Consider the following 15,122-nt stretch of genomic DNA (forward strand, 5'->3'; position numbering starts at 1 on the left):
ACCCTCATGAGCCAACCTGGGTTTCTGTATATGAACCAAGATCAGAGACACATTCACCATATTTAATTAAAACTGCAAACCAGCTCTACCACAGTAAAAACACTGCTAGACGAAACATGAACCTACATCACAAAGAGTCAGTTTAGCCTGTGTCGTGGTTGTTAATGATCAGAAGAGACGATAAAACGTCTCAGTGTCTGCAGTGATCGTCCATGGGGGTCAGAGTTCACGGTTAAGAGTCAGCGGGATCCGATGGTTTGTCCTCACAGATGAAGGTGACCGAGCTGTTCAGCAGGTCGTACATGTTGACCTCCACCACCTCCGCTGATGATGCTACACCTTCTCTTCCACCTGCCAGAGCCACAAACACCTGCTGGGCGGCTGCCAGCTGGGCCTGCTCCTCAGAGATCATCGACTCCGCCTCTTCATCGCCTGTTGGATCTGCTGCAATCACCTGATTGGACAGAGAAATGCCTATATTCAATATTTAAATTCATTTTAAAAACTCGAAAATAAGTTAAATGAAAAAGCGGTTAAAAAATAAAATAATAGGCTGGTCAGTCTGATATCCGCATTTGTAGCCCAACGAATAGTCTGCAGTCCACCTTCTCTTCTCTTCCCCTCTCTGTTTCTCTGTCTCTCTCTCTCAAACACACAAACAGTCAGAACGAGCGCGGCGCCACGCTCCTCGTCTCAGTCCCAAGTCCAAAAGTCAAAATTTATTGGAGAACCATAAATGTAATCATTATTTATATCATAATTATAGCGGCTTGGTCTGATCCACTTTGTTTGTTTCGCATTTACAGTCAGCTGGCTCTTTTTTTTCTCAGTGAACACAGAACAGACAACCAGCGGACCGGGAGGAGATATTCCCTGAATTTGACAAAAAGAGTATTGAAGCACAGCGGAGCGGAGGCGTTTAAACTTTTATATATAATGAGATTATATTCAAGTTGTCTTGGCAACATATCTACACTATTAGGCTATCTAATATGCTATTAATTTACTTATTTGGCACACGTGAACCCTGGGTCAAACTGCACCGCTCTGTCGGTTGAATGTTTTTACACTTTGGCCACACACCAATCAGACGTTTCCCATCAGCTGTCAGAGGCAAAACACCTGTTGTGACATCACTTATTGGGGCGTAGCCAGCTGCTTGAAAGTTAGCAATGCACTGCTATAACACTGTTTTAGAGTAGACAAAATCAGACGCCACAATTTTCTTTTCACTTTTGTTGTGCAGGTTCAGTATTTACAGAATACAGAGACCTCAGTTCAGAACAGTACGTAGTGCTACTTCATCAGGTTGCAGCCTAAAATCTGTTTTATGATGGAATATTTTTTTTAAATTAATAACTTGAAAGTTGAAGGTTATATTTGACACACTATAAAATTTACATAATAATAACAAATGTTCCATACCCTGAGGCCAAAGTGATGTCTTCAAATTGCTGAGTTTGTGTGACCGATCTTAAAATAACTTTATTATTTCAAGTAATAATGTATTCATAATAAAAGTATAATAATTCAGTAAAATAATCCAGCTAGTGTTTGACAATGTCACTGATATATGATTTAACTGATTACTTAATAATGTAACAGCTGAGGGCTGAGATGCACAAACGTGTGTACTACTGTGTATTTCCCATCTGGCTTGAGTGCAGCAGGGGAGCTCCTTACCGTGTGGGAGGTGGAGGCCTGCTCCCCTCCTGCCTCCTGCTCCTCCTGGGTCTCGATGTGGCAGGAGAGCAGGTGCTCCTGCAGCTCCAGCTGGGAGGAGCAGACCAGGGAGCAGAGGGGGCAGCTGAACGCCTCGCCGCTCTGGCCGACGTGCTGGCTGCTGACGTGCTCCTGCAGCTCCTCCTCGCCGCCCAACACGGCCGCGCAGTACGGACAGTGTACCGCCGACGCCGCCGAGCCTGTGAGAGCGGACAGAACAGCATCAGTTAACGGCAGCCAATGAGGAGCTGCTGTTATTTAGAGTTAGTTAGAAACTGCTTCGGGTGTGGTGAAATCCTGCAGATGCCATGAGGAGCGCAGAGGGAGGACACAATTTTTTTTACACAGATTATCTGTCTCATGCACTACTGTCAGGACATTGTGACAGTTTTATAAAAATAACTTTATCATATTTGCTAAAAGTGACCGACTGCAGCTTTAATTCATAATATTCATGATGTAAATTCTGATTAATTTGAAAAGTCTGCACTGCATGACGGCTTTAACAGAAATCATAGCAGACACACACAAAGTCCACCGTGATGAGGACTTCATTCTAGTCTCTTATTACTGAAGTTGCTGTAGTGAAATTAATTTAAATCAATTTTGGAAATTTTTGAATTGAATTCAAAAATCCCTTAAAAACCTTTCAGCATATTGTAATCCAAGTGTTCTGAGAGAAAAACTAGACTTCTGCTCCTCCTCATGGCTCTGTTTACAGGCTTTAGAACATCTAGCTCGTGACGGGAGACTTTGACCAATCACAGGTCAGTTCATTGAGAGAGCATTCCTATTGGCTGTGCTCCGGTCATGTGACCGGTAGTTTGGCGTTCCTTCAACAGAATTCACAATGGCGGCGGCGGCACAAACTTTCCCTTTTTTACAGCTAAACCGTGCACTACAAGATGATTCTGAAAACATCTGAGGAGAGAAATAGACATTAATGTAACAGAATATTGATTCATATTTGATCATCGCTGCCTAGTTTGACCGTTTGGTCAGAGTTCAGAGTGATTGACAGCCGGCTCTCATAGACAGCAGATGGACAGCAGACCTCAGATCAGCTCTTACTGCTTGTTTTCCTCCGGTCTGTGAAATCTTGCAGAGCACCGGAGGACACAGAGGCACATGATTTTTTTCAGGTTACCTGTTTCATGTACTACTGTCACCATATAGCAACCGTTTTATAAATATAACTTATTTTAAACATTTTGCTCCAGTCTCGCTACTTCAGCTTAAACCAGATTTGTGAAGTACAGACTACAAAGACCATTGAGATGCATTCAACTGATTTTAACAATAAAAAGGAAATATTTAACGTTTAATTTCCACAGATTTGAGATTATTATTTATTGGTTTATTTGGTTTATTATTGAGATTATTATTTTTATTGGTATTAAAATTAGAACATTTATAGGAGATTTCTGAAACATACCGTGAAGTCGAGATGTAGCAAAAGATTTCTCTTGAGGCTAAATAGTTTTGGTGCAGGGTGATTCTGTATTAAATGTGATCTGTGACCAGGCCTGCTGTGTTGTCCTCACCTTGGTGCTCAGCCGCCTGGTGTTTGGCCACGCTGGCGGCGCTCGGAAAGAACTTGAAGCAGACGTCACACTGGACCAGGGTCTTGAGTTGCCGGGTGTGGTTAGCAAACACGTCGGGGTGGTTGGTCCTGTTATGGTACCACAGGCCTGACAGTTGCTACGGCAACAGAGAGAGAGACACATACGTAAAATACACAGCGAACTATACCGGACGACATTTAAAGACATTTAATCACCTCCAGCTGAGCAGCACCTTCTGAACGACCTCATCCTACCTGATAAGACTTGTTGCACAGGTCGCAGCTGAAGGGCTTGCTTCCAGAGTGTGTGCCCTTGTGTTTGTCCAGCAGGGCGGCGCTGGTGAACACTTTGTTACAGGTGGGACACTTGTGGAACTCCTTCGGGTGGAACTCCTGGATGTGCTGGCGGTGCTCCTCCAACGAGGAGAAGCTGAGACAACACTTCTGACAGTCGTGAGGTTCCGACAAATCTGACATGGAGCAAATCCAGAATTATTACATCATTATGGAGGCCAGTCGCTTGATTCTGGTACATCATTTATTCTGCTGTTAAAGCGAGCATAATAATACGGAAGGTTGTGATTTTACAACGCTGCATGAATGAATGTGAGTGTGTGTGATCTTACTGTGGAAGGTGTGCAGGTGAACGGTGAGTCCGCTGGCCTGGCTGTAACCTTTGCCACATTGTCGGCACACGTAAGGCCGATCGCCGGTGTGTGTTCGCACGTGACGCGTCAGTTCAATGGACTGGGCGAAGATGGCCTTACAATACTGACACACGTACATCTTTCCTAAACAGGAAAAACAGATTCAAATCACAACGCAGAGGTTAGACTAACTGCTCAGGCTGCCTCATCATCGATGGCACGCACACGATATAAACATTTTATTAATGAGGACGGTGGATTGCAGTCAGAGATATTCAATATCATCATCTATCGACTATCAGCGGGATAATCTAATTATCATATGGTGCTGGTGTTCAACAAAAATCTATAGTTTATATGAACGATTTTGAGCCAACTGTAATTAAAAACTAAAAAGATGGTCAGCAGAATACACTCCTAGATCACCAACCGGACCTGGAAACAATAAATAATCATTTCTTTGTTAATACACAGGTGTGAGTGTCCAATGGCGTACTAGGGCCATTGTAAATTAAAAAAATAATAATAATTATGGAGCCGGGGGAGGGGTGTGTGTGGGGGGTTCAATATTCTGAGAAAAAAAATCAGAATTTTCCAGATTAAAGTCGTAAATTTACGAGAAAAAACCCGGAACTCAGATATTCTCCGTGATTAGGTGGAAAATTTACAAGAAAAAAACTCCCCCCAAAAATGTTATACAGTATATTTTCTTAGATTATAAAGTCAGAATTTTGCAAGAAAAATCTCAGAAATTCTCTGGGATTAAACTCACATATTTAAGAGAAAACAAAACTGGAGATGTGTATATGTATAACATGTATATGTATCTTTCAGGACCTTTGCCTCGCTCAGAGGGCGTCTGTCAGAGAGGACATCAGAAACAGCGATCTTTAGCATTTATCTGATGACCCATTGGTGAGACATGACATGAGGATAAAGTACAGTTTTGCACTACAAGTTTTTTTCTCGTAATTTCACCCCGCACCCACTATATATTTTTTTATACCTGCAATGGTCCTAATGTGCCATTGTAGTGAGTGTGTGTGAGTGTGTGTGTGTGTGTGTGTGTGTGTGTGTGTGTGTGTGTGTGTGTGTGTGTGTGTGAGTGTGAGTGTGTGAGTGTGAGTTACCCTCAGAGTGTTTCTTCTTGGTGTGGTATGCGAGTGCAGCAGCCACACCGAAGGTCATGTCACAGTGTTTGCAGTGGTACGGTTTCTCTCCTGTGTGCAGCCTCATGTGATTCTTCAGGGACGAGTTGGCTCCAAACTTTGCGCCGCAGTCCTCGCAAGCAAACGGTTTCTCTTCAAAGTGCTCGGTGCGCTTGTGGTAAATCATACCTGAAACATGACAAGAGGGAGCAGAAACATTACTATTAAGGTTATAGGTATCGACAGCAGCATTGATAAGCTCGGACCTAATTGATTTTCGAGTTTTGAGAAATTTGGAGCAGGGTCCTTATAGAACCAGGTCTCGATCCCCATCACTACATATTAGGGATGACCCCGAATAGTCGACTAGTCGACAATTCGATCTAAGGAGCCTGATTCCACTGACCAATCTCACAGTCGAATTGTCGCAGTGGTGGAAAAATGTGGTTAAGGAACAAAGGAACAAAGGATCATTACTATATATATATATATATATATATATATATATATATATATATATATATATGATGTATTTTTGTAGGCTGACCAGGAAGTTAGTATTGCCTGGGTTCCATCGACAATGTATATATATAAAGTATATATATATACATAGCAGCGGCACCATGGGGTAAGCATCCGGCCAATTCTGAACAGGCATATTTTGAATGGGCACTGCACTAGTAATTCTAAAATAATCCAAATGAGTGCAAATATGATTTGAGAAATGTTTGTAAGTTTACGGTACAAAAAGCTTAAAAAGGGATTAAAAGGAGATGTATATCTATTGTTGGGGTTAAATTATGGAACAATATTAACTCAAATGTAAGACTGTGTAACTTTGGTTGTTAAAAGAAAACTTTATTAAGCTATTTTATGGGTTAAAAGGGTGAATGATATTTATTTATTTTTTTATTTTCTGGAGCGTGGCTTCAATAAGAATGTAGGGTAGGCTTATTGTATTGTATTGTGTGTGGTGACTGAATGAAAATACTACTACTTCAGTGTTGTGCCTGAACTAACACTAAGTTCTGTTAACAATTTACGGGCCATAGTGTGAATGCAATATAAAACCTAAAGCTAGCATGCTGCTAGCAACGCAACGTTGCTTTCACTTTGGTTGTAAAGGTGCCAGCTGAAAGCGTGTGTTTTCAACTACACGCCGTCCTGTAGTGTAGATAGTTTCACTTCAGCTTGACCTGCAAGTTCAGGTTCCCACAGCGAGGAGTGTAAAACCGGACGTTAGTTTAGTGTACGGAGCAGCGACTCTCACCTGATGGGTGGGCGAAGGTTCGCCCGCAGAGGTCACAGGTCACCTTCTTCTTCACCCGTGCGGCGAGCCTCGTGTGGTGAGTCTCGGCCCGGTGGCGCTGCAGAGCCCGCTGGTTGGCCAGCTTCTCTGGGCACTGCGGGCACTGCTGCTCGCCCTCCTGGGACACGGGGCAGCGTTTCACGTGGGCCAGCATCCGACACTTGTAGGCAAAATCCCTCTTACACCAGCGACAGGAGTAGGGCTTGGAGGGGGAGGAAGCAGAGGAGGAGGGAGGAGGAGGGGAGGAAGAGTCTGTAGTGACATTTAGGATTTTCTCTTCATCTTCCGTCTCCTCCTTTATATTTTCTTCCTCTTCCTCTCCCTCCTGACTTTCTTCACTTCTGGTACCGTTCTGCTTTTCTGAGTCAACTGTAAAAGATGGAAAAAACTATTACCATTATCCCAGCAACAAGATATACATGAGGCAGCAGTAGAATGACTATAAATGGCTTAAATGGTGAACAGAAAACTGTCTTTTTGTTTTGTTTAAGTTGACATTTGGAGATTTATTTTTAATTGACAGAGACGACATCCACTCACGAGAGCTCTTCTTTACCTCCAGTTTGGTTTCCCTCTGGCTCCTGTGTGTTCCTCTCCACCTCCTCCAGCAGAGAGAGCAGCGGCGCGGGGAAGGAGGAAGGATCTTTGTGTTGAACGCTCCGGAGCAGCCTGAGGAGAGCTCCCTCGCTGAGCTGACCCTCCTTCACACTGCTCAGCAGCTTCTCCAACGCCGAGCCGGGATCTACCTCCTCCTCACAGCACTGACACACAACCTGGCAGGAGCAGACATGGACCTTTATTTTCCTCAACTACAGAGAGATCCGGCCCTTTATTTAATATTAGAGACAGGCCTTTGCTCCTCATTGTACCTGTTTTGTATATTGTATCATATTCTAGTAAGAAGCCTCCCTGTTTTCTGATTTACTTCATTCAATATAATGTACATTTCCACAACACTAATTCCATCAGTACATCAACAGAGGCACGTCTAACTCACCACTCTGCTGCTCTCACTTTCTCCTCTCCAATAGAAATATGATTTATGTCGACAAATTATTTACAGTTGCTTCTATTCTACTTTTATTTGTCCAGTGTTAAGCTACTGTAAATTAAACACAATACTTCCTGCACAGGTTTTTCATATTAAAAGGCTTCCAGTAGCTCAGAAAAACACAATAGAGCCTTTCCCTGGTAGGCTTTTAGTTTGAAACCCCTGCAGGAAGTGGATGTTCATTATAGTGAATTCATCAGGTGATTCCAACCTGCCTCAGTGGCCTTTACTACTTTGTTTTTGCATCCAATACCATTTTTTTCACAATAACGTTGGTTTCCGTGTAAAAGATTTTGCTTTCCTTACAACATTAGTTCCTCACCCCCGTTATTGTATTTCCTCTGATTCATATTTCTGTGCATTACATTCTACAACAGCCAGTATTAACATACGCCACAATACATCTACTTATTGAATTCTGACATTCTAAACTGTTGACGGCCGACATTACCGTCTTTCAGAGGTTGTATCGAGCACGGTTTTAAAGCTGGACTGAAGATACCGGTATCATATGAAACAAGACGAGGTACCACTACTAAACCATGTCATGCTAGCTCGTTGGAAGGGGGCTAAAAAACGCTCCACATTTAGGCTACATTTTGGCGAGGGAAAAACTGGCATGGCCATTTTCAAAGGGGTCCCTTGACCTCTGAGCTCCAGATATGCGAATGAAAATGGGTTCTATGGGTACTCCCCATGATGTTAGTCCCCATAGGAGCCATTTCATTGTATTGAGACCATTTTTTTTAAACTTGACCTCACTGTATAAAATTACCTTTGGTGACCTCTAGGATAATCACAGCCTCATGAAACTTTACAGCCACAAACTAGAGACCTAGAGCATTCAGAGGATGGATGGATCAAACTAGAGACCTAGAGCATTCAGAGGATGGATGGATCAAACCAGAGACCTAGAGCATTCAGAGGATGGATGGATCAAACCAGAGACCTAGAGCATTCAGAGGATGGATGGATCAGACTAGAGACCTAGAGCATTCAGAGGATGGATGGATCAAACTAGAGACCTAGAGCATTCAGAGGACGGATGGATCAGACTAGAGACCTAGAGCATTCAGAGGATGGATGGATCAGACTACAGACCTAGAGCATTCAGAGGATGGATGGATCAAACTAGAGACCTAGAGCATTCAGAGGACGGATGGATCAGACTAGAGACCTAGAGCATTCAGAGGATGGATGGATCAGACTACAGACCTAGAGCATTCAGAGGATGGATGGATCAGACTACAGACCTAGAGCGTTCAGAGCTTTCCTAGCTAGATTGTCAATAAGGGGGTTTCTGAGCAGTTTACACAACACAAGTGTTCGCCATCCAATCGCCCAAAAAATGAAATTCTTACAGAAATCTCCAAAAAGTTTTCGATACCAATATCACAGCATGTCTTTTTCTATGGTGTTCCTCAAGGTCTTGGTGTCTTAATGTGGTATTATGGAGGGATTATTGATCATTTTTCTGAATTCTAGAGTGGTTCAAATCGTAGTTAAATCTTGCACCAAATCTGTGTAACAAATGGTGTCAACACAAAAATTGCTGCAACAATTTATGAGACATAATAGAGCATGGGGATGACCATCACATACTTCTATCATAATGTTCTAAACCCTTATACACTATAAACTTTCAACATTTCAATAGGTGTCTAACCTAATCACAATGTTTATTACAGATTTATGATACGGATGTATTATTCCCAGCTTTCGGATGATGTACACTACTTCTATGTGGCACACTGTATATCTGCCCCTGAACATCCCCTGTTCCTCACCCCTATCCCTCCATAAAAAGGGGCAAGGATAGATGCAGTGTGTTTTGGTGAGTATAAGAAAAACTCCACAGGGTTCCTCTAACGTTTTCAGGACTGGAATGACCTGTTCTACCTCTCTCTCCTGCTCATCCAGGCTCGTCTGTGCTGCCTGGCTCAGCAGCTCCAGGACAGACGACATGTTGGTGAGCAGCTCCACAAGCTGAGAGGAATGGTCCAGAAAACTGGCGGCGGGTCCGTTCGACACCTCGGTGGCCGTTGTGTTGTCTTCTTCCACTGCTCTTTCTGAGGATTGGGCTTCTTCGGGCTCTGTGTACACACAGATATGAAAACATGGAGTGCAGTCAGAAAGTGCTGGGACAGTAAAACATTGGATTGCATTTCGATGTGCAATTGTGCCAAATAAACTAGTAACTCTTAAACTGTATTTATGCCTTCAACACGTCTCTGAACTCCCAAAGACAGGCTCTGAAACTGACCTGAGGTCTCTGAAAGCTCCACACAGCTTCTTTTACATGGTGGTTCCTCTGCATCTTCACCGTCACTCTGACAGTCTTTCTCCTTCAGCTCAGCCAGGAGCTCCGTCCTGTCTGAGGTTGAGTCGTCCTCGTTGGGTGAAGCTGACCCTTCGGGGTTGGTGCTCTGGGCTTCGTTGATCACCGTGAGGCTCGTGGTCTTCGTAGAGAGGATTTGGGGGACGGGGGTTTGCTGGTTCACGAGACTGGTGAGGACGTTCTTGAAGCCGACGGCCACGTCGAACATCTGCAGGCTGTCTGCGGCGGCGACGATGCGGCTGACGTTGTGTTTGCCGAGAGGCAGCTTGCCCGTGTAGACCATGTCCAGCAGACAGCCAAACTCCTGCGAGGACACCATGGCCGTGTCGATGGAGATGGTGTCGGAGCCGTCCAGGAGAGACCTGACAGAGATGAAGATCGTTTGATTTCTTTTCAAGTTCTCATTTAACAGAAGTCACAGGTCCAAAACTATCCCATCTATGAGTCATCTTTCTTTTTATAAACCAAAGGCAAGATGTCAGGTAAATAACGAAAGATGTCTACATGAAAGAAAGTGCCTTCGATTTATTTTACATATATACCCCGATCAGCCAGAACATGATGACCACCTGCCTAATATTGATTAGGTCCCCCTTTTGCCGCCAAAACAGCCCTGACCCGTCGAGGCATGGCCTCCTCTAGACCTCTGAAGGTCTGCTGTGGTATCTGGCACCAAGCCGTCAGTCGCAGATCCTTTAGGTCCTCGAAGTTGCGAGGTGGGGCCTCCGTGGATCGGACTTGTTCGTCCAGCACATCCCACAGATGCTCCATTGGAGATCTGGAGAATTTGGAGGCCGAGTCGACACCTCCAACTCGTCTCCATCCACATGATGTAAAAGAAAACATGATTCATCAGACCGGGCCACCTTCTTCCATTGCTCCGTGGTCCAGTTCTGAAGCTCACGTGCCCATTGTAGGCGCTTTTGGCGGCGGACACGGGTCAGCATGGGCACCCTGACCGGTCTGCGGCTACGCAGCCCCGTACACAACAAACTGCTCTTCACTGTGTGTTCTGACACCTTTCTATCAGAACCAGCATTCACTTTTTCAGCAGTTTGAGCTCCAGTAGCTCTTCTATTGGATCAGACAACACGGGCCAGCCTTCGCTCCCCACGTGCATCAATGAGCCTCGGGTTTGACCCTGTCGCCGGTTCACCGGTTTTCCTTCCTTGGACCACTTTTGGTACAGTAAGTCCTGACCACTGCAGACCGGGAACATCCCACAAGAGCTGCAGTTCTGGAGATGCTCTGACCCAGTCGTCTAGACAGCACCATTTTACCCTCGTCAAAGTCGCTCACATCCTTACACTGGCCCATTTATTCTGCTTCCAACACAAAGTTCAAAATGTTCACTTGCAGTCTAATACATTCCCCCCACTGCCAGGTGCCATGGTAACGAGATAATCCATGTTATTCACTTCACCTGTCAGTGGTCTTAATGTTATGGCTGATCAGTGTATATAGTGTATATAGGGGTGGCGTGGACATCTACCACTAAAGCTGTAAACATGACACTTGGACTCGTGTCAGACTCATAAGTCACAGAAATGACGTGGGATGTAACTTGGACTCGTGTTGAGAGACTTGACCTGAACCTGAAAGCAAAAGCAACGAGTCAACGAGCCACATTTTCACCTGGTAACATTTTGGAACAATAAAAAAACAGGGAAAAAAAGGTATATTATAAGGTCTATGCATTGAAAGGACCTGGAATCAGCTACTTAAAATCACTATTAACACAGCTCTGAAAAGAAAACCCAGTGTCATTGAAATGTTCAGCATTGTAACTTGTAAATTGTAATTGTCATTGTTATCGACTTGCAGTCTGCTCATGAAGACTTGACTGTGGGAGTTGAGACCTGGCTTGAGTCTTGCTTTAAAAAGGACGAGTCTCAAATGGCTTGAGACTTGACTTCAGACTTGACACACTTTACTCGAAACATCCTCCGACAGGACTTGAGATTTGACTCGGATTTGCCCTCAAGAAGTTGAGAATTGACTGGAGGCTTTGATAAGATCTGAGAGACTAGACTTAGACTTGGGGGACAGCTGTCCTCCACCTATGAATTTACAAGCTAGTTACCAACACACCTTTTAGTGTCAGCTGGTTTTTGCCTGTCTATGAACTCATACTGTTTACTACTGTAGTTTTAAAGGTTGTAACATGTCAGATGATTTTAAGGATCTGACATAGGATCTGAGAGCTGCTGAACAGGAATTACAACCCACCGAATATTTCCCGTTAACAAATGACCTGCAGACCAATCTGCAGATCATCTTTCAAACCCCATGCTCACACTACCTGAAGAGCATGCTGGAGGCGGCCAGTACCAGTTTATGTGCGCGATGAGGGCTGTCTCCCACCAGGATGGTGCAGTCACAGAAGAGGCCCTCTTTCCTCAGAGCCCAAAGCTGCTGCATCAGCTGGCAGCTGTAGTTCGGTAGCTCCATCATCTTGCTCTCGGTCTGGAGGGGCACGATGTTCTGGCTCTCTCTTGTATGGAGAAGAACATCATGTCAAACTCAATTCACAAAGTTTTTTTCAATTATCAGCCAACAGTAAAAATGTACAGTATTAGAAGAAGCCGGAATACTGAGCACATCATGTATCTACTGGTCGGATGGAAGACACACTGAGCACAGAGAAGCACGTACTGCATCCATTCATAGTTTAGTTTACGATGGTTAAAGCTGCAGTAGTCAGTATATTTTTGGCATCATTGGGCAAAAATCCCATAATAACCTTTCAGCATATTGTAATTCAAGTGTTCTGAGAGATAACTAGACTTCTGCTCCTCATGGCTGTTTTCAGGCTTTAGAAAATCTAGCCTGTGACGGGAGACTTTGGCCAATCACAGGTCATTTCAGAGAGAGAGCGTTCCTATTGGCGTTCCTTCACCAGATTTCACAATGGCGGCGGCATCGTCACAAACTTTCTCATTTTACAGCTAAACCGTGCACTACAAGATGATTCTGAGAACATCTGAGGAGAGAAATAGACATTAATGTAACATAATATTGATTCATATTTGATCAGCGCTGCCTAGTTTGACCGTTTGGTCGGAGTTTGCGAGTGATTGACAGCCGGCTCTCATAGACAGCAGATGGACAGCAGACCTCAGATCAGCTCTTACTGCTTGTTTTCCTCCGGTCTGTGAAATCTTGCAGATGCCGTTAGGAGCACCGGAGGACACAGAGGAACATGATTTTTTTCAGGTTACCTGTTTCATGTTCTACTGTCACCATATAGCGACCGCTTTATAAAAATAACTTTTTTTAATCATGTTTGTTCCGATCTCTCCTACTGATGCTTTAAAGCATTCACTGCTGTAAACCTAATGAAACGGGTCCCAGTTTACTTCCTGTCAGTGTATAGACATAAACTGACAGGAAGTAAACATGGACCCAAGCTGTTGCCTAGCAATGCAACCCCGTTGAACCGGTCTAACGGTAAACTGATTATAGTCGGTATGGGGGTCAAACGCTTCAGTTCAGTCTGTAACGTCACTGTAACGTGTTGGATGTATGTGGAACTAGAACACAGAAGTGACGTGTCAGATATTGAGTAAACTGCGCTGTGTTCATCACGGAGAGATGGTTTAATCAGCGTCTTGAAGCTAACAGCAGATAGTCACTAGCTTTAGCTCCGGATGCTAATCTAATCCAGTACAGGTTACTGATGTGTGTCAGAGCAGCTCTACTGTGAGTAAACCTCCTGACGAGCCTCCAGCCTCCAATCAACGATGTCTTTACCTTCAACCATTCAAACGATCCGTCTCTTTATTTAAACCGCTCTGCTTGAACAACTCTGTTGTGCGCAATAAAGGTTAGCCGTGTTTGAAATGGCGACAGGCGGTGCGGCAGCCAAATGGGTCCCTTTCCGGTTAAGGAACAGACTGCTCTCATACGCTGCCGGCGAAAAGTAAAAATAATAATAGTGATAATAAATACGTCCTAATGTCTTTTCCTAACCTCTTCTCTACGTGAAGAAAAATTCAGAAGGACAACTGTGGTGTTCAGAGAACCCGACTTACACCAAGGCCTGTTGAAGGAGGTTCGGACACGGCGGACACGGTTCAAGAGGGTATGACGCATGCGCAGTGTAACTAGAGCGTTCGGCGAGTGCTGACCAGATTTTACTGCGAATGTGTCGAACCCCGAAGATATGACGCTTTACCCAGCCTCCTTCAATAGGCCTTCACTTACACTAGGCTACGTCATTTTATGATGCAGCGGCGCTGGATGTTAGTGACGTAGTTATGACGTGTTGAAACTACAAATATGACAAAGATGGACTACAAAAGCACTTTGTGTTCTCTGTGCGTTGCTAAATAGCTCCTTCAGTGACAGACTGCTTCACCACGCGGTGTGTGAATAACGAGCATCGGTCAAAACAGTGAGGCGACACACGTCAGCTAAAAGGCTGCCATAACAGTTTATATGAGTTATGGTGAAGGAGTAGAACCATTAAATATATATTTCTTCCTGCTCCTTTTCGGACGTAATATTTATTTATGTTTATTATTAGTTTATTGACAGTTTGCTATATGTTTACTGTTCATTTTATTTTTAATTCTTTTTTTTTTTTTTACTTATTTGTTTCTTGTTCGACGAGATATGAATAAAGTGAAACGAAATGGTTGTCACTGCCCACTCATATAGTATATGACTGTATGACAATATTATGCAAGATCGACGTATTGTTTGTTTTCATGACCGGCTTTCCTTTGGTGAAGGATGCTCCAGTGTTTCCTCTGCTAAAGGAGATAATAAAGGAAGCATCGAAGCAACCTTTCCTCAGCATTTAGAGAATTCGAGAAAATAATAAGGCAATCATTATAATTAAAAAGTTATCCTCAAAACTGAGCAGATATCACATTAGACATCAAACATTTACACAGACCTAAATTAAAATTTAAAAAAAGTAAATAAATAAAAAGTAAGCAGAATAAATCATTAAATCATAAAAAATGACAAATACAAATTTTGCCTTATGAATAAAGAAGTTGTCTAAAATTAGTAAAACTATTTTTTTTTTGTCTTCAAATAAAACACTATAAATAATACTATTATGATCAATAGTAGGCATTGCTGTGGATTTGCTTCTTAACCATTCCATGAATTGTTTCCAGAACAACTGGGTATGGGAGCATGAAACAAAGAGATGCTCTGTTGGTTCAATATCACCTTTACAGAAAACACATTCACTGCTCTCAAAGACAAATCTTAATCTGAAAAATGTCACTAGAAGGGTAAAAAAATCATTCATTATTTTGTAGTGAATTTCTTTTGTTTTGGGTGGAACAGGGTATTTGAAGAACTTTGTTTTCAGTTTAGATACTG

General features: G+C 43.3%; 1 protein-coding gene across 5 annotated transcripts; it reads right to left on the reverse strand.

The window, feature by feature from the left end:
• Positions 1-48: 48 nt before the first annotated feature.
• On the reverse strand, positions 49-13,937 carry zbtb40 (zinc finger and BTB domain containing 40). Of its 5 annotated transcripts, none has more exons than XM_074649039.1 (12): positions 13,814-13,937; positions 12,082-12,273; positions 9,705-10,141; positions 9,341-9,534; positions 6,947-7,163; positions 6,352-6,759; positions 5,064-5,270; positions 3,913-4,077; positions 3,542-3,756; positions 3,267-3,423; positions 1,684-1,922; positions 49-454 (listed from the first exon to the last, which is right to left on the reverse strand). In XM_074649039.1, the coding sequence occupies exons 2-12, from the start codon at positions 12,231-12,233 to the stop codon at positions 233-235; spliced, it is 2,613 nt and encodes an 870-aa protein (XP_074505140.1). In that variant the 5' UTR covers positions 12,234-12,273; positions 13,814-13,937; the 3' UTR covers positions 49-232. The 5 variants fall into 5 exon arrangements, with proteins under 5 accessions (XP_074505140.1, XP_074505126.1, XP_074505133.1 ...); XM_074649025.1 differs by lacking the exon at positions 13,814-13,937 and adding an exon at positions 13,533-13,742; XM_074649032.1 differs by lacking the exon at positions 13,814-13,937 and adding an exon at positions 13,470-13,742 and having other exon boundaries at positions 12,082-12,276.
• Between the last annotated feature and the right edge of the window lie 1,185 nt (positions 13,938-15,122).

The sequence above is a fragment of the Sebastes fasciatus genome, chromosome 1, assembly GCF_043250625.1.
Source record: "Sebastes fasciatus isolate fSebFas1 chromosome 1, fSebFas1.pri, whole genome shotgun sequence".
NCBI lineage: Eukaryota > Metazoa > Chordata > Actinopteri > Perciformes > Sebastidae > Sebastes > Sebastes fasciatus.